Genomic DNA, 20,491 nt, shown 5'->3' on the forward strand with positions numbered 1-20,491 from the left:
TAAAAAGTAATACATGAATCTATGAGTATCCCTGCGTACCATGATACAATAGCTAGAACCAACATTAAGAGTGTCGATCATATATAAAAAAGCGGGGAAGCATGAATATCTGTGTTTCGCTGTCCCTCACACTATTTCCTTGGCAATCACACCTCCCTTCCAACATTTCCAATAGCTTGAACTACAATGAAAATAAAAATAAAAATAGTCCCTTGTATCTCTTTAACTGTCACAATCCAGACCATTGTGATTGGCACCCACACTAATTAACCATCCAGTGGGAGAACTATTAATACTAATTAGCTAACCAAAGAACCAAACAACTAAGGCATTTAAAGATACGAAAGCAGGTTTAAATGCTAAGGAAAAGATAGGGAGTTCCCATAAACTCCAACAAAAGTCTAACAACTAAACTTACATTGCGAAATAACACCTAGAACCTGAAAGTCAATGTACCAAAACATCTAAGGTTCAACTATAAGTCTAAACAAGAAGGGGTACAACTCCATACTAAACATAAGAAATCTAAAGAACTAGTCTAAGTCCGAAAGGTGGACATAAACTGAAAGAGAACTCATGGTAGCCCGGAAGAACTGGCTCACCCTTGAATTCGAAATGATCACTGATCTTCTAAGCGAGATCTGTCAATAGCTGCTGGAAGATGCCCTATACTTAACAAAGAAAGAGCATGTCCAGTATCAGTACACAACCACAGTGTACTGGTAGAATCACGCGGCTATCCCAATAAGTGCAACATACATAAGCCATTACAACATAATAATAACATGCATACACCAAACATATACAATATCAATACCATTTACGAACAACGATCAAGTTCACAATTCTCAATTACATAGTTATGTCAAGTCAATGGTCCTCTCATGGAACCTAAACCAAAACTGTTAGCATACCGGTACGTGGTATCCGAACTAATGATTATGTCGAAATGTGGCAGCCGATCCCATATTTATGCCAAAACGTGGCAACCGATCCAAGTTAGTGTGTCGGAACGCAACACCCGATCCATTCAACAAGCCACAATCACAATCACAAAGTACATTCTCATAATCATACAATCAAGTCATGATTCATGGCATTCATCATTCATCTATCCTCATTTACAATTAGTGTCATCAATAATGCAACATTCACATACATACATGTATTATAATGAAGCAAGAACAAGCATACATCACACAAGAAATCACAACCATCACCTACCTCGAAACAAACTTGAATCCCCTAAGAAACTTTATTCTTCCCCTTCTGGATTCGTTCTACTTGTTCTTGGTCTACAAACAATCATAATGACACGGAAATCAATAAACAATAGCTAATTACCCAAATTACCAACAATTTTATCAACCCTAGATCAAACCCATGATCCCAATAACCAAATTAGGGCCTTTTCAACCATAATTTGCAGATCAAAACCATCCCCAATCGATAATTACCCATTAGATTACGACCTACAGATCAAAAAATGGATTCAGGGAGTTAAAACCTTACCTTGAGCCTTAAGAATCGGGGAAAATTGTCAAGAATCGCTTGGGGTTCGTCTGCTTACTCTCAAGAATGAAAATTACAGAATAAAGATGTTTTGGGGTTTATTTTCGACTTAAATCGCGACTATCCCGCCACAGCGGTACCACCCCGCTACAGCGGCCCCTTCCTGGCGACATAAAATCCCGATGTAGTGGCTTGCATGGAACGGTGAGCTAATTTAATAATTCCAATACCCCCATTTCACAATACACCATCAACCAACGACACTTAGAAACTACCCGTTCACACTAAGATTAGTTTTGGGAGTTCTACTCACCCGAATTCAATTTCATAAAGTCGTACGGGTTCCTTAACGTCTTAGTTATCTACTCACGTGATCAAAATCATAATTAAATCACCTAATTATTACCAGATTTCCCTAGACCTTACTGACTCTGATTTCGTCCAAATATGGACTAGGTTGGAAAATTCCAAGTTACTACAAAAAAAGTTTTTTGGCCCAAATTTTTTCCCGTTGGCTTTTCTATAATGACAGGAACAGATCATTACAATAACATTTGGACCCTTGCTATCACAATAAAGATTCACACAAAGCAACGCAGTGACTTTGGTCATGATTTTTCTATGGCTGCTGATGGTATGTTCAGTATCGCAACTGTGATCACCAATATACTTGTAGATACAAAATCTATTCGAACACTCATATTTCTTTGCCAGTAGCATCCACGCACAAATACGAGATACACATTTTACCTTTAAGTATTTAGTCCAACTCTTCACTATAGCAAAATCAAAAGATTTCCTCATCACTGCTTCGACTAATAACAATTGCAGCTCACTCTTGGTACTGAATGTTTGATACATGTAAAATTAGTTCCATCGGAGAAAGAATGGCTAGGTTGTGATCTCAATTCCTGTTGTCCCTTTCCTTCTTCAAAATGTTTGAAATCTTCCGCATCTACTAGTTGATCTTCAACATCCACTGAATGATCATACTTATTCATTGAATCATCACTCAAACTGTCATTTAAATGATCACAGAAGTTCTCCTTTCATTGATCACCCAAGTTCTCATTTACAACCGAGTCATTGTCGTTAAATGAATTTGTTGGTTCAATTAGAGACCTCACAATGACATTTATCCTCAATATAGGCCTAGAGCCATCAATAGCAATATCCACAATGTACAAGCTCACATGTCTATCATTTTTTATGAATGTGGGATGTATTTTTTCCCTCTCATTCATTTGATAGCTAATCACCAAGTTTCTTGGCTCGCAGGCTAACTTACCGGCCTCAATTACGCTTGCAATCATATCGTCATATGAACCATTGCGATGCAACACAATAGGCACTGTCAACTTACTAAAACTTTTCCAATACCAACTTTTAGGAGTCTCCTCCCACTACTAAAAAAATGTCAAAAAACGACGGCCAAAAGCGACGACTGCGTCACTTTTTTGGTCAAAATCGACGAAAAAGCGACACAGTCACCTCCGTCGCTTTTTAGCCCAAGGCTTTTCAAAAAGTGACGGACTGCATCGCTTTTTGACTCTTTTTTTAAAAAATTTTTTTTAACAAAAGCGACGGACTCCATCGCTTTATTTTAATTTTAATTTTTTTTATTTCTATAAAGTGATGCAGTCCGTCGCTTTTCTGAAAATTTTATTTTTGAAAATCCCTGAAAAGCGACGGACAAAACCATGCTATCCGTCGCTTTTCTGAGATTTTAAAAAAAATCCTAAGAAAGTGACAGATAAAACCACACTGTCCGTCGCTTTTCTGGGATTTTAAAAAATAAAACACAGTAAAGCGACGGACAATACCACACTGTCCATTGCTTTTCTGGGATTTTAAAAAAAATAAAACCCAGAAAAGCAACGGACAAAGCCACGCTGTCCGTCGCTTTTCCTGCAATATTTTTGAAAGCAGAAACTGTCAATTTCTGCTTGCCCACCTGCAAATGCAATTCAATTCAATTCAACACTATTCAGCCCAATCAAACACACACAATTATAAACAATCTAAACAAAACATAAAACAACAAACTTAAAAGAACATTAAAAAGTATCTAAATCACAAATTAAAGACTTATAAAGTCTTTCAAATTTCGTTTCAAAATTACCAAAAGTTCATAAATGTCTAGATCTCTAAACTAGGGAGTGGGTTCTACATAATCATCATCATCACTCTCGTCGTCGGTGTCATCGGGAGCCGAAGTAGTAGGTCGACGAGCGAGGTTCATCACTTTTTCTTTGATTTGTTGAACGGTCTCACTCATGTTTTCTTGTTTAGCTATTCTTCTCTGCTTCGACATGAGTCTTCTTGAAAACCTCCGGTTCAATGGGAGTGCGTCCAAATTCTTCTTTCTATAAATAAAAACTGAAATTTATAACGATATATATGAATCAACTAATTATTTATTTAAAAGTTTGAATTAGAACTTACCACCAACTAAACCACATTATTTATTTTAACTTATTTAAACAACTTAACAACTTTTTAACTTGAACTAGTTTAGTTTTGAATTAATTCCAACAACTAAATCCATCAACAAAACCACATTATTTAATTTAACTTATTTAAACAACTTAACAACTTTATAACTTTAACTAGTTTAGTATTGACTTAATTCCAACAACTAAATCCACCATCTAAATCACATTATTTATTTTAACTTAACATAACAACTTTAACTAGTTTAGTTTTTGACTTAATACAACAACTAAATCCACCAACTAAACCATATTATTTATTTTAACTTATTTAAACAACCTAACAACTTTTTAACTTGAACTAGTTTAGTTTTGAATTAATTCCAACAACTAAATCCATCAACAAAACCACATTATTTAATTTAACTTATTTAAACAATTTAACAACTTTTTAAAGCTAAGTGTCAACACTAGATGGACACAAATCGATCTTGCAAGAAAATCAATTTTGTCATCAATAGGATCAACTAGTTTTAGTACATATGCTTAACAAACACATTATTCCTAAATTAAAGCTTAATATCAACACTAGATGGACACAAATTGATCTTGCAAGAAAATCAATTTTGTCATCAATAGGATCAACTAGTGTTGGCACTTATGCTTAACAAATATATTATTTCTAAATTTAAAGTTAAGTGTCAACATTAGATGGACACGAATCGATCTTGCAAGAAAATCAATTTTGTCATCAATAGGATCAACTAATGTTGGTACTTATGCTTAACAAACATTTGATGGACACAAAAAAATTATCACAAAATTAAAGCTAAGTATTAATACTAGATGGACACAAACACATCATTGAAAACAATTGTACTCGAACTTAAGAAATTTAGAACCACCAACCTTATCTCCAACTTTGATGAAAGAAGCAATATAGTCTTGTATCAACTTTTTTAGATGTTGAGCTTCCTCAGTTGCCTAGCACGAAAAGTTCTTAAATTAGTTAAATATAAACTTCAAATCCAAGAATATTAGTTATATATATATATATATATATATATATATATATATATATATATATACACACACACACACTCAAGTTTTAATAAGTTCAAGTTTTAATTCAAGTTCATATCTAATTTCTAAACTTAATTTGTTATATATTCAAGCTAATTAGTTCCAAGTTCATATTCCTAATTAAGTTCAATTTATAGTAAATTCAAGTTATAATTAATTATAAGTTCTAATTAAGTTGTAATTCAAATCCCTAAAATTCCAAATTCAAACTAGCTAGCTAGTGTCCCAAATTCAAACTATTAATTAGTCCTAAAATATCAAATATAATTCAAACTATTAGTCCTAAATTTCAAATTCAAACTAGTCTTAAAATCACAAATTGAAAGTACTCCTATAATTCAAAAATCAAACTATAGTGCTAAAATTCCAAATTCAAACTATTACTAGTCCTAAGATCTCAATAATAATTCAAACTAGTCCTAATTCAAAATTCAAACTAGTCTTAAAATCACAAATTCAAACTAGTCCTAAAATTCCAAAATCTAACTAGTGCTAAAATCCTAAATTCAAACAACTCCTTAAATACCCTAATTCAATCTAATCTTACAATTCCAAAATCAAACTAATTAACTCAAGAAATACCAAATTTCAAACAAATCCTAAGATACCCTAATTCAAACTAACCCCAACATTAAAATTTTCTCGGAATATGCAATAATGATGAAACGAGATCAAACAGAACATAAAAGCTCAAATTCTCGGAATATTCATCTCATAATAGCCAGAGATGTAATGAAAAGCTAAAAAAAACTTTTAGATTAAAACTTACTAAGACTGATCTGTTGAGATTCGTCTTTGAACTCGAATTTCGCCGGAGATGAAAGGAATGGAGATGCGAGGATATCACTGGTTCGTTGTTGTCGTTGCTGCTGGTGCGCTGCTGTTTAGCCGGTAGCTCGTCGGAGCTCGCTCTCGCACTGGTTGTTGTTGGCCGGAGATGCTGTTACTCTCCTTGCCGGTTGCTGATGTTGATTGCTTCGAGCTCGCTGGCCGGAGCAGTTAAGGGAGAGAGAGCGCAGTGAACTTTCGCTGATTGGAGAGACGAGAGGGAGGCGGCGATTTGTCTCGCCATTCTCGCCGGAGAGAAGAGACGGGAGGGAGCAAGGAGAGAAGAGATGAGAAGAGGAAAGTGAAGGGAGGAGGGCGACGGGAGGAGGGTGATGGGAGGAGCAAGAGGGAGAGCTCACCGGCGATGGTGGAGCTCTCGCCGGTTCTCACTGATGGAGGGGGTGCGGCGCTGCTAGAGAGAAGAAAAGAATGAGTTTTCAAAAAAGGGTTGGTCTTTTTTAGGTAAAAAATAGGAAGGTTAGGTAGATTTAATCTAAGCCATTGGATTAGTTAAGATGAGCGGTTAGGATTTGATCTAGGCTTCACTTAAGGGATGGACGGTTCGAATTTAAACTAATGTTTCAAGATTTGGAAAAAAAGGATTATAATTGCAATGAATGAATGGCTAAAATTGTAACTAAAATTGATATAAGAGGCTATAATTGAAAAATGAAATTGGATTGAGGTGGCTAGAATTGCAATGAATTGGATAAGGAAAAAGCTAGAATTGAAAGGAATTAGATCAGAATGAACTAAAAATTAAATGATTTTGAGAAAAATTAAACAAAATGCTATCCAATTAAAATACTACAAATATTATAACATTTTATATAATAAAAATCACTTAAATTTTAAAACATTTGAATAAAATAATTATTTCGAGTTTTACTTATAATTTAAAACATATTTTAATAATATTTACGATAATTTTATAAAGCATGCTTACTAAAATATATATATTTTTAGACAAAATCAATTAAAAATTTAAACTCGGAATATTTTTTTAAAAATACGTATTTAAACGAATAGCACTTCCGAAAGGGTTATAGGTTGGTCAAAATTGGGTGTCAACATACCAACATCGTGAAGTTGATACTATTTAAATATACCGACCTCTTTAGGTAGGTATTTATTAATTTATTTTAATATAAACTCACCTCTTGAGGTTGATTTTATAAATTAAAAGTACATACATACACACACACACACACACACACACACACACACATATATATATATATATATATATATATATATATATATAATTTAACTACACATCAACAAAAGTTTAATTTAATAAATTTAATTTATCGATCAAGTTAATTTTATAAATTTAAATTATATACCTTCTAATTATATAAATTTTATTTTATTGATCAACAAAAGTTTATCAATGTCAAATTTAATATATAAATCTCCTTGAATTGATCATCGGTATTTCTTTAATTGATAATGTATTTCATATCTGAACCACTAGTATATAAGACTTGATTTGTTAAACTACTCGAGGAATACATAATTAATCAACATATTTCATACTCCGATGAAGTATCCTTTACATGTCATCATAATTAGGAGGTGATCACTACACTGGGCGGCTTTTTTCTTTCACAATAAGACCTGGATGATTATCCCTACCTTCGGTAGCTTACGGGTTTACGTCCATCCCTGGTCGGGTACAGTTTCCTTTCGATTTCTCTCTTGTAGCCGTTACCCGAATTCGTGCAAGTGTGTGGCTCTTCACCTCTACTACATCATGACATGAGATATTAAGTTCATGATTAGACGACGGACTGATAGAATTTGTATATTACTCTATAAATATAAGTATAATTATCTCCTAATTCATAACAACGTAGTTTCATACTCTAAATATGGATTATAGATATTTTTGTTATTTATTCCACGAACTCTAACTTTTTATTTATAAATGTATACAAAATTGTTACACTTTTTGAACAATTAATTGTAGGTGTAAAATGAAATTTAATATTGTGCACAATAGCAAAATTATGATTAATAGGAATATTTTAAACAAACCGACCTCCGGATGTCGCTTTTCTTAAAAGTAATTAGATATAATAAAAAATACCAACCTCAGGAGGTCGGTATCACATTAAATTTTAAGATAAATAAAAAGTAATCATGTTAATTAAATAATATTGACATCGGGAGGTCGGGATTTTACATTAAATTATTTTTTAACTTATATAAAACCGTCATTCGGAGGACGATTTATGTAAAGTTAATTGAAAATATTAATTTATTACATACTATTTAATTTTACCGACATCCGGAAGTCGGTATTATAATTTTTTTATTTTTTATTTTACACAAAACCGTCCTCCAGAAGACGATTTAAATAAAATTAAATCAAAATATTTCTCAATTTTGTTTTTTATATGGAGAAATGGGGAAAATCGCGTCTGCTAGTGCAAATATTTTTAAAAAAGCGACGGACAACGTCTCTATGTCCGTCGCTTTTTAAAAAAAATGTTTGACCAACATTTTGACCAAAAAGCGACGGACTAAGAGACATTGTCCGTCGCTTTCTTAAAATATTTTGACCAAGAAGCGACGGACATAAAGATGTTGTCCGTCGCTAATTTAAAAAATAATTAAACAATTAAAATTAATAAAAAGCAACGGACGACGTGACTTTTTTTAAATTAAATTATTTTTAATAAAAAGCGACGGACTGCGTCGCTCTCTATATAAAATAATTAATTAGCAAAAATCTGTGAAAAAAGCGACAGACTAAGCGATGCCATCCCTCACTTTTTAAAAAAAATTAAAAAGCGACAGGCTAATGGCGTCGCTTTTTGGAGCTACGCCGTCCGTCGCTTTTACTTCTGTCGTTTTTTAGCAGAGCAGTTTTTTAGTAGTGTCCCATACTCCCATATAATCTCCACCAGCAACAACAAATTCATCTATTGACATATATAGACTACAATTATAGATACTAGATTATGATATCAGTAATTAGCGGTCGATGACTGATACGAAATCTGTACAAAACGAGAATGAACAAGATCGGGTTCAGATCAAGCTTTTGAAATGGAGAACAATTATCTATAGTCCTTCTAAACTACTAAAGTTTATCTAAAAACGAGTTATGGAGTGCTTTTGGTGGGAATTTTTTTCTTTGAAGCTATTTGAAAGAAAATGGTATAAAAATGGAAGCAATGAGTAGAATGATGATGATTTCACTTGTGAAAGCTATAGTATCGTCGGAAAAGTCGCCGGAATCTGCTAAATCAACTGCAAAAAGGGGAGCATTTTGGTTTCTTCTTTGAGAGATTTTCTCTAGTGGAATTGATTTTTTAATAAATGAAAAAAAAAAAACATTCCACATTTGTTGAATGAGTGGGGACCAAAGTGTAGTATTAAAAATTTGAGAGTAGGGTGTTGTATATTTTGAAAGAATAATGAGTGATGTCATATTTAGTGTCTAAAGTTCAAATTTTTGAAGACTTGCGTCTAAATGCTCAATTAAGTCTTGAGACTGGCTATTTTGCCAACTATCCCATGTTACTATCAAGAACAAGTAATTGATACTGCGTATTAATAATTTATTTGAGCATTGTCATGGTGCTTCATTATTCCCGATGATTGACTAAAGATCGGGCTACCATCAATTGAAGATCAGGGTTCTATATATTCCTAAGACCGCCTTTAGGACTCATTATGTCAATCTGATTAGGTTTATATAACCTACCCGCCTACTGGGTTGCGACAAGTGAAAGATTGTCTCCAAGAAAGACTTAGGTTAAAGCTTACATCTTACATTACAAGTATATAAAGCGGATCAACATGAAATTCGTTCTTGGGGGAAAATTGCTTTTGAGTGCACATGCGATTATTACGATACAATTATGTTTTGTTATGAAAGGAAGAAATTGTTGAGCTAAGATTCATGAGCAAGAAAATATAATCTAGGGAGAGCCATGAGCTAACCATTTCATTAAAAATGAAATACACATGGAATATGTGTACTTCATTATTTTGAATAAAACTAATTCTGATGGAGTTCAAGCCAAGTTTTCTACTTTACAAATTGACATGATTAAAAAAAATAAATATACAATTGAAATAAATAGTTGGAACCAAATCATAGTCTAAATATGCAACTAATCGACAAAATCATGTAATATATATATGTATATATATATGCAACTAATGATTCATGTAAAATATATGTGTGTCTTAAAATTTTCCCTAATTCTTTTCTAATGCTAAATCATTTATCTAGGAATCAAACAATCGACATTTCTGTTTCTACTATACTGTACGTGCCACTAAAGATATAATTGAGTATAGGAAAAATTCTTTTGGCAAAAAAATTTAGTCAGAATTTGGTCAGAATGGTATTTTACCTATGTTATTTTATCTTTTTGAATATTTTTACGTTTTTAATTTTAATACATTTTATACACTTTAAATTTCTGGCTAAATTCTGGCCAAATTTTTTGACCATTTATAATATAAAGAAACCAAATCTACGAAATTAAGTGAGTGTTCGAATTAACTTAATTTTAGTGACTTTTGACTTTTAATTATTTTTTTAATATTGAAAGTGTTTAGATAACATCAAAAGACACTTTTTTAAATTTGAAAAGGTATAAAAGAAAGTCAAAAACCAAAAGTTGGGGTTGCTAACTTGTGACTTTTAACTTTTAACTTTTAACTTATACTCCATTTCTATTTAATTGTCACCATTTTAAATTTCACATGCCTTAAGAAATTAGATAAATTTACCATTGTACCCTTATTTAATATTCTCTTAAAGTCAAGTTTTCAATTAATGAACATGAATTAATTTATTTTGATTAATTAATTTGACCAATGAAAATAAATTATTTACATAATTTTTCTTTGTTGATCAAGTCAATATTTTCAATGCTAATAACTCTCAAGGATAAAATATGAAGAATAGTGTCATTTATGTATTGATTTTTGTAAAATGACAAATATTAAGGATCATTAATTTTTAGTAAGGACGACAATAATTCACTTTAAAAAAGGTCAATCCAAACATAATGTGCGCGATAGAAAGGGAGTGTAGTTTCCCCTTCACCTTGGAGAATGGATAAAACTACCCAAAAGAGAATGATTTGTTTTCGTACTTTTTTTCCACTTAATTAACGTAAAATTTAAAGATTTAATTTAACAACATGAGCATGGAATATATATGTAGTTTATATTATAATTGGAACTCTTGACCACCAAATTAACTACAAATGGGAATTGGGCGTAGTGGGAACCCATGTTGAGATCAAGTCATGGGAAGCACTAAAATGAAAGAAAAAAAAACTTTGTTAACCAAGTCAACATTCTTCTTCTACCAACCATATTCCTAAAATAAACCAAACCTTCCCTTAAACATCTTTAATCGTAAACAAACTTTTCTCCCATCTTTCTCCTTCATTCAATTTTTCCCTTTTTTGCATATGCATACAATTCTCATTTGATTAGATAGACCAAATGGAGAAGAGTGGCACTACTCCAATATATGAAGAAATTGATCTAAATCGATTTAAAAATACCGTTTCCACATCTCATGATGATGATGATCCTTCCTCCCAACTCCCCGAAAATGTTGAAAATTTTTCAAAAATCATTGAGTCCAGGATTGCGAAATGTAATTCTGGTGAAACTCCGACGAGATTGGGAAAGATGACTGAGGAAGAATCCTTTTTCCTTGAAGCCGTCATGCATTTATCAAAATTGACGAATGTAATCGCCAAATCTCCATCAGGATCAACGTTGTTAAGTCGAACTAATATTGTGTTGAAACGAGCCATGACTTTCATGGAGGAAGAATTGCGAACATTATTAGAAGATTTTGGAGGTAATACCAATTCAAAAGTTGATAAAAAATCACAAATCGAGGATTATCCATGGTATCCTCCAGAGGTTGTGACAAGAATGAATCGAATTGCCACAACCATGATCTCAACTGGATTTGAAACAGCTTGTTGTCAAGTGTATTCAATTTCACGAAGAAATGCATTTTATGAGCAAATGAAAATGCTCGAATTCGAGAAGATAAATGTAGATGATGTGCAGAAAATGTCTTGGGATTCTCTAGAAGGAGAGATCACTAGATGGATCAATGTTGCGAGGAACTGCTCGAATACTCTGTTCCTTGCAGAGAGGAGACTCGGAGAATCAGTTTTCTCCGTGTCTCCAATGATCTCTCAAAGCCTTTTTAACAATCTGGCGCGTTCCATTGTAATACAGATACTTGACTTTGCTGAGGCTGTCTCATGGACAAAACGCTCTGCCGAAAAGCTCTTCAAATATCTAGACATATACGATACAATTCGCGATCTCATTCATGCGATAAGTGAATCTCTCTCAATTAATGACTGTGAACACGAATTAAAGTCTGAGATCTTAGCTACAAGAGATAGATTCGGCGATGCTGCCATAAATATATTCAATGATCTTGAAATCTCCATCAAGAACGATGCGGCCAGAACACCGGTCCCTGGTGGTGCAGTGCACCCGCTCACACGTTACGTGATGAATTATCTAAAATACGCCTGTGAGTACAAAGACGCCCTAGAACACATTTTCAAGGAACATACCGCCACATCACCATCAAAGTTGAAATCATCTGTTGATGAAGCTGAGAGCGAAAGCCCACACGAAAATGTAGTAGCAGAGACAACACCGTTAACAGTACAGCTTATGACAATAATGGAGCTGTTGGATGCAAATCTAGAAGCCAAGTCAAACCTGTATAGAGACACTTCGTTGCGCGACATATTCTTGATGAATAACGGTAGGTACATCTTACAAAAAGCAAAAGGGTCTACAGAGGTCCGTCAAGTGATGGGAGACACGTGGTGTCGAAGAAGATCTACAACCGTGAGGCAATACCACAAGAATTACCAAAGAGAAACATGGGGAAAACTGCTACAAATACTAAATCATGATGGAATGCAAGTAAATGGGAAGGTGACAAAGCCAATAGTGAAAGACAGGTTCAAGAATTTCAGCACTATGCTAGATGAAATTCATCGTGCGCAGAGCACTTGGGTAGTGAGTGACGAGCAGCTTCGATCCGAGCTCAGAGTTTCTATATCAGCCGTGTTAATTCCGGCCTATAGATCCTTCTGTGGGAGATTTAGGCAGTATCTAGACAACACAAAACATGCAGACAAGTATATTAAGTATCAACCAGAAGATATTGAAACATTAGTTGAGGGCCTCTTTGACGGCAATCCTACCTCTATGGCACGGAGGAAGACGTAATATAAGCAGACAATATTCGTGCTGCAAAATTAATGACTCTTTCAAATAATAATCTGATTTCAGATTTTTTGTATGATACTTATTTATCATTACTAGTATTGGTTCATATTTTCCTATGATTTTGCCGTTTCAGTCTTTCTAAAGAAATCAACCTCACACAGAAATTTGTGTTGCACTTGTATTACTTCTGCTTGTCTTAAAGTAGTCTCTACGTGTTTGGACACATTTGATTGAAGTTAGGAAAGAAGAATATTTGACATAGAACTTGAATATAATATTTTTTGTATCCGCTTTGGAGCGGACTAATACTACAGAAAGATAACACATTACCAGCCAAGGTAATTGTTGAAAACAGATATTGGATCGGCTCTTCCCATAATTGTCATGACCCTTTTGGATCATGATGACACTTACTACAACTCACCAGTAATTATGTCAATTCTTAGCTCGGAATGGGAGTAATAGGCCTATAGAGCGGAAGTACCAACTTTAAGGAAAATACAATCAAAGTAAATAAAATAGCTACGGCAAGAACATGACTTATATACATACATTAATGAACAAGGAAAAAGCTATAAAAGATTCATCCCAAAACCTGGTAGACATCAAGAGAGAACTACTATAAAAGACTGAGTAGAGGACCTGATAGAATGTCTGAAAATACAAAAGACTAATCAAAATATACAGAAGGACACGAGTCAAATCCAGATGCCAGTAAGTTCACCATCAATCTCCGACTATAAGTTGCATTGCACAAGGATCAATGTGGTCAGCTAAAACTCGGATCTACATCAAGGAAAAGAGATACAGCGTAGTATGACTATCAAAAGAATGAATACATAGGCCGATCAAGCTCGAGATTGCCAAAGCATAAAAAAATGTAAGTAAAGCAGTAAGTCAGCTTTAAGGGAACAATGATCATAAAATAATTCATGAGTCAGATAGAGAGTATTTGAGGTTGAACTTAAATAATCTAACCCAAATGAAACCTAATTGGACGCATAAGCCAAAAAGATGATTACAAGAGACAGGATAGAGGAAATAGATCCTAGAAGACCCTCATAAGTCTAACGAGTACACACAAGAGCAAATAATAAAGAAGAACAGTACTAGGAACAATCAAGAACATAAGCCATAAACCCAAGCATGGACTATTGGCCAGAATCTGACATAGGAATAACCGCTAAGAAGGAATAGCTCATCCTGAATCTTACATCAGGATTGCTACATCGAATAAGGACAACCTTTTCCGGAATCTTACATCGGTAAAGCCAGTCGTTCTCGGAATCTTACATCGGGTTAACCCCACAACCTAGCTTCCAGAATCTTACATCGAAAACATATCCTTTCTGAAATCTTACATCAAAAAACCATAAAAAGGCTAAGCATCTCCTAGAATCTTACATCGGAATAACTAGTCAATCACAGAATCTTACATCGGGCTAACCCCACGAACCTAGCTTCCAGAATCTTACATCGAAACCATATCCTTTCTGAAATCTTACATCAGAAAACCATAAAAAGGCTAAGCATCTCCCAAAATCTTACATTGGAATAACTAGTCAATCACAGAATCTTACATCGAAATTAAACACGAAGAAACCTAGCTTTTATCAGAATTTTACATCAGAATAGCTAGTCCATCTTGGAATCTTACATTAGGAGGCCATCACACAAGAGCTAATCCTTCTTGAAATATTACATCGGGATTATCCAATCACACACACAAATAAATATAGGTCCAATCATCTAAGGTAATACTAAGCACCAAACGAACCCCAAGTAGCCAAAATCGATAATAGAAGGTTTCTGAAGGTCAAAGTCTACAACCTGAAGGGTCACATCTAATCCAAATCTACGACACGACCCACTAAGACTTAAGTCTAAGGCACACACTAACCAACCCTAGGCTAAGCCCCTAACTAAGATACACCAAGGCAAACTAGTTGCGGGAGCATAAACATCAATAGAAGCAAGAACATGCAATACTATTTCGTAATAAACTCAAAATAAGTCTAACGAAGCAATATGGATATCAAAAAGAATGATATTAGCTAATCCAACCCAAAATTAGAAAATCTGCATCATGCTAAAACAATCAACGAGCTAAGCCTAAGATCATTAAGTTATAGACTACGTCAAAGTCAAACCTCGCTCTGCAAATCCACTAAAATGTTTTTCCTTTCTGAGTAGCCTCTGAATGATTCCATACTATCAAATCAACGATCTAGGTGTCAACATAAGGAAAACTATATCCATAATGCAATGAGAGAACTTGGGCCTAAAATTGGGTCAATAATAGGTATATGGTAAAGAGATTGAGAATTGAAAGAAAACTTGAATGATTTTATTCATTGCTTACATCTGCTTAAATACAAGTAAATGCAACTAACTTGACTAACTTAAAGGAACTAACTCGACTAGCTTTAAGCAACTAATCTAACAACTTAATCTTATCTAAAAGATTAGTTGACATATTCAAACTAATTCAAAATTTAAACTTAAATTACTAACAAATAGATAACAACATGTTTATCTCAATACACCCCCCTCAAGTTAGGTGTGGTGCAACAACACCTAACTTGGCTAGACATCGAAGAAAGGCAGGTTTAGGCAGCGGCTTGGTTAGAGTGTCTGCTACTTGATCCATGGAAGGAAGATATCTGACAGTCACTTTGCCGGAGTTCACACTGTTGCGAAGATAATGAAAGTCTACCGCAATGTGTTTCATCTTAGTGTGAAAAACTGGATTCTTGCTAAGATATGATACGCCAATGTTGTCACAAAAAATACTTGGCGTGTTTGATATATGGTACCTCAGTTCATCCAAGAGGTTTTGGACCCATGTAAGCTCCGCGAGTGCATTGGCGACTGATTTGTATTCAGCTTCTGTGGATGATCGAGCAACTGATTGTTGCTTCCTGGAGGACCAAGATGTGGGATTTTGTCCCAAGAAGAGCATATGACCCGATGTTGAGATTCTATCACTGGGATCACCTGCCCAGTCAGCATCAGCATACATATACAAATTCCTATCAACATGATGACGAATTTCCAAGCACGATGTTGTTGTTGACTTGAGGTAGCGCAGGACCCTTTTTACAGCCTTCCAATGTTCCAGACTTGGAGAATGCATAAATTGGGATAATTTGTTTACTGCAAATGAGATGTCAGGACGCGTGAATGATAACTATTGCAGCTTACCCAGAGTGCGTCGATAGAGGGTTGCATCAGTAGGGGGTGAACCATCATCTGCTTTAGGTGGCGAGCTGGAGCACATCGGTGTGGCAACCCCTTTGCAGTCTGTCATATCCACATCAGATAGAATCTCAAGAATATATCGTGATTGAGATAAGATGATCCCATTTGGAACACGCTTAACTTCTATTCCCAAAAAATAATTAAGTTCACCAAGATTCTTTAATGAGAACCTGCTAGCCAAAGAGTTGATGACCTGCGCAACTAAGTTTGGATGGTTCCCAGTAATGAGAATATCATCCACATATACTAAAATGTAAACAGTAACAGCCAGGGATTTAAAAATGAACAGTGAGGCATCTGATTCGGACTTAACAAATCCAATAGTATTCAAATAAGCCATGAGGGCTTCATACCAGGCACGCGGGGCTTGTTTTAGGCCATAAATAGCCTTTTTAAGGCTGCATACATGATCTGGAAAATCAGAATTAACATAGCCTTTGGGCTGAGCCATGAATACCTCCTCCTGTAAGTTACCCTGTAAAAATGCGTTGTTCACGTCAAGTTGGTGAACTTACCAGTTATTTTGGACAGCAATGGACAAAACAATTCTAATGGTGGTTGGTTTAACCACTGGACTAAAGGTTTCATGAAAGTCCAATCCCGAACATTGTGTAAAACCTTTTTCCACTAAGCGCGCCTTATACCTATCAATAGAACCATCAGCTTTTCGTTTAATGCGAAACAACCATTTACAGTCAACAATATTTTTCGTCGGCTCCCGAGGAACTAACTCCCAAGTTTGGTTTCTCATTAGTGCTTCATATTCTAAATCCATGGCTTTCTTCCATTCATTGTGCTTAACAACTTGTTTAAAGGTGTTTGGAGTGGGGGAGAGATGAGCCAAGAAGGTGAATCGTTGTGTTGGTTTGAAAATGTTATTTTTGGACCTTGTGATCACACCAGATGATGTGTTCATGGTGGGAGGAGGGTTTTGTGGATGCTGGTTTGATATTTCTGAAGGGTGATTATGAGTGAGTGATGGAGTAGAAGTGGCATCTGTAAGATTATTATATAGACGAGAAGAAGAGGAAGAGATGGGAAAATACCTGATTGATGGAGATCTGCTGGTAGTTGGCCTTCCATCATGGACTCTTGATTATTTGAGGATGAGTTCAAATCTTGTGGCCATCATGGACTCTTGATTATTTGAGGATGAGTTCAAATCTTGTGGATAACTAGAAGGAGATGGGATTGATAAGGAGATAGGGATAGGTGGCAGAAGAGTTGGAACAAGGTTGGAGTCCAAAGTCTATTGATTTTTTGAAGTCTTTTCTGAATGGGATTCTATTATTTCCCAGTTTATCTTGGAAAATTTAGTTTTAATTGTGAGAACATGGTGGTAAAAGGAAAAATAGTTTCAAAAAATTATACATCACGACTAACAAATACCTTTGAATTTACTGGATCAAAACATAGGTGTGCATGATGAACAATTGAAAATCCTAAATATACACAAGGCGTGGATCTTGGTTGAAATTTATTTTGAGTATATGGTTTGAGCCATGGATAGCAGAGACAACCAAAAATTTTTAGCGAAGAGTATTTTGGGGTTTTGCCAAATAATTTTTGATAAGGAGACTCATTATTTAGACCAGGAGCAGGAAGTCTATTTATTAGATAGACTGCATGGTGACAGGCAAAGGACCACAATTCAGGTGGAAGTGAGGCTTCATTGAGAAGAGTTCTTGCTGTTTCGACAATGTGACGATGTCGTCGTTCAGCTATGGCGACTCATTGAGGAGTGTAAGGTGGTGAAATTAAATGCTCAATGCCCTTTTGTTGTAGGTAGTGTTTAAGATCCATGTATTCAGCCCCGCCATCTGTATAAACAGAGGCAATTTTGTGTTTGAAAAAATTTTCCACCAAAGGATGAAAATTTTCAAAAATAGTGGCAACTTCACTTTTATTTTTTATTGTATACAACCAAATATATTTGGTGTAGTGATCAACAAAGATGCAGTAATACAACTTTTTATCAATGGATAAAACGGGTGATGGACCCCATAAATCACTGAATAAAGTTTGTAATAGAGCATTGCTATTAAAAGTGAGTTGTTGAAATGGCAAACGATGAGCTTTATTGGATGAACAAGAATTACAAAACTCAAACTTTTCTTTGCTAGAAGTAGGAAGTGAAAATTTATTTAGGACAAAATCTAGAATTTTCAGATGAGGATGACCAAGACGACGATGCCACAGTTGTCGAGAGACTTTGATGGAGGTGAAATTGATGGAGGGAAGATTATGACGCATATGTGGCCACTCATAGAGTCCATTTTTGTTCCGGCCTCGTACCAGTCGTCTCAGAGTTTTGAGGTCCTTCACATGAAAAGAGTATGGAAAAAATTCAACAGAGGTTAGATTGTCACTACAAAACTTAGCAACTAAAATGAGATTCTCTTTTATAGAAGGAGCACAAAGAGTGTCAGAAAGCATGAAATTAGCATTAGAAGCTTTTATTTGAGTTAAACCAGTATGAGTAATGGGAATAGTTTTACCGTCACCCATGGACACTTTTTCATTGCCAGTATATTCTTCAAGATTGTCCAAATCTGTCGTTACATGATGTGTTGCTCCAGAATCAAGGATCCAAGGATTTGCATCTGGGTGATGATTCGACACAAAATTAACCTTTGCTTCAAAGTGATTATGTGACTTTGAGCGACACACATCAGCCGTGTGACCAATCTTTTGGCACAATTGACATTTCACAGCTTGCCTTGGTTGTCTGCCACTTTGTGGGTTGTCAGTGGACTCTTGTCGTTGGCCTGATGATTTCCATGATTGGTTGGAGAAGCGACGATTGTTCTTGTATTGTTGAGGCTAAAAGTTGGTCTTTTGTACAACTGCAGCAGTGATGGTTGAGGATGATTTTTCAAGATCTTGGTGTTTCAGGAAGAGTTCCTGGTCCGTGAGTTTGTGGAATAGTTCCTCAAAGCTTAAGGTTGTATATCGTGCTCTTATGGTGGCAGAGATCTCACGATACTCAGGACCCAAGCCACTCAAGATCTTGACAGCGAGTTCTTCATCAGCTACTGGTGAACCAACTACTTTGAGAGCATCAACAATTGATCTAATTTCTTGTAAGTAATTAGCAACAGACCTGTGGGCCTTTTTCAAATTTTGCAATTGATCTCGCAGGCTGAAGATGCGAGTGTGACTCCTGTTGGCATACGCCGTATGAAGGAGTTCTCAGGACAGTTTAGCAGAGGAAGCCGTTGCAACCGTGGGAGCAATGGTAGGATCGACTGATGCCATCATTGCCTGTTGAATCAGTTGGTCCTGGCAGAACCACATTTCAAATTCAGGATTTTCGATAGTGGTATTATTTTGAGTGATGGTGGATGGAGGAGCAGGTTTTGCTCTAGTGAGGTGCCCAATGAGTTTGTGTCCGTTGAGCAGCATCACCAATTGTGCTTTCCATGTTGCAAAGTTAAGATTACCTTGCAGTTTGATAGGCAATTGGGCAGCGGGATTAAATTGTATCAATTGAGGGATAGGAAGACTTGTAGTGCCATTGTTGCCGGTGGTAGCAGGTGGACACATAGTATAGCTTAGTGAAAAAAAATGGATCAGACTCGTGAGAGTTTAGAGAAGCTCTGATACCATAAAGAGATTGAGAATTGAAAGAAAACTTGAATGATTTTATTCATTGCTTACATCTGCTTAAATACAAGTAAGTGCAACTAACTTGACTAACTTAAAGGAACTAACTCGACTAGCTTTAAGCAACTAATCTAACAACTTAATCTTATCTAAAAGATTAGTTGACTTATTCAAACTAATTCAAAATTTAAACTTAAATTACTAACAAATAGATAACCACATGTTTATCTCAATATATGGGATACATGCATGGAATCACTAAGACTCTGTCCTAAGGTCTACACCAGCTCAAGGAACCTGTGCCCCAGAAATGACCACAAACGAAGATAAAATGGCCAAAGGATTAATTTAGCTCAAGAACACCAATTTCAAGACAAAATTGAGGAATTAATGAGACTTACGGGTTCTGAAGAGAGAACAACTATCCCAACAATCAGTACAACAAACACACCTTTTAGCGACAATAAATATACATATTTACACAGAGTGTTAAAGCCTTTAGCGGC

The 20,491-nt window shown here is 35.1% G+C and overlaps 1 protein-coding gene across 1 annotated transcript; it reads left to right on the forward strand.

The window, feature by feature from the left end:
• The first annotated feature begins 11,339 nt into the window (after window positions 1–11,339).
• LOC125869077 (exocyst complex component EXO70B1-like) lies at window positions 11,340–13,225 on the forward strand. The gene has a single exon (XM_049549641.1). It carries the CDS (start codon window positions 11,340–11,342, stop codon window positions 13,116–13,118), a length of 1,779 nt encoding a protein of 592 aa, XP_049405598.1. The 3' UTR covers window positions 13,119–13,225.
• Window positions 13,226–20,491: the final 7,266 nt, after the last annotated feature.

This window comes from Solanum stenotomum, chromosome 6 (genome assembly GCF_019186545.1).
Source record: "Solanum stenotomum isolate F172 chromosome 6, ASM1918654v1, whole genome shotgun sequence".
In the NCBI taxonomy this organism is placed as follows: domain Eukaryota; kingdom Viridiplantae; phylum Streptophyta; class Magnoliopsida; order Solanales; family Solanaceae; genus Solanum; species Solanum stenotomum.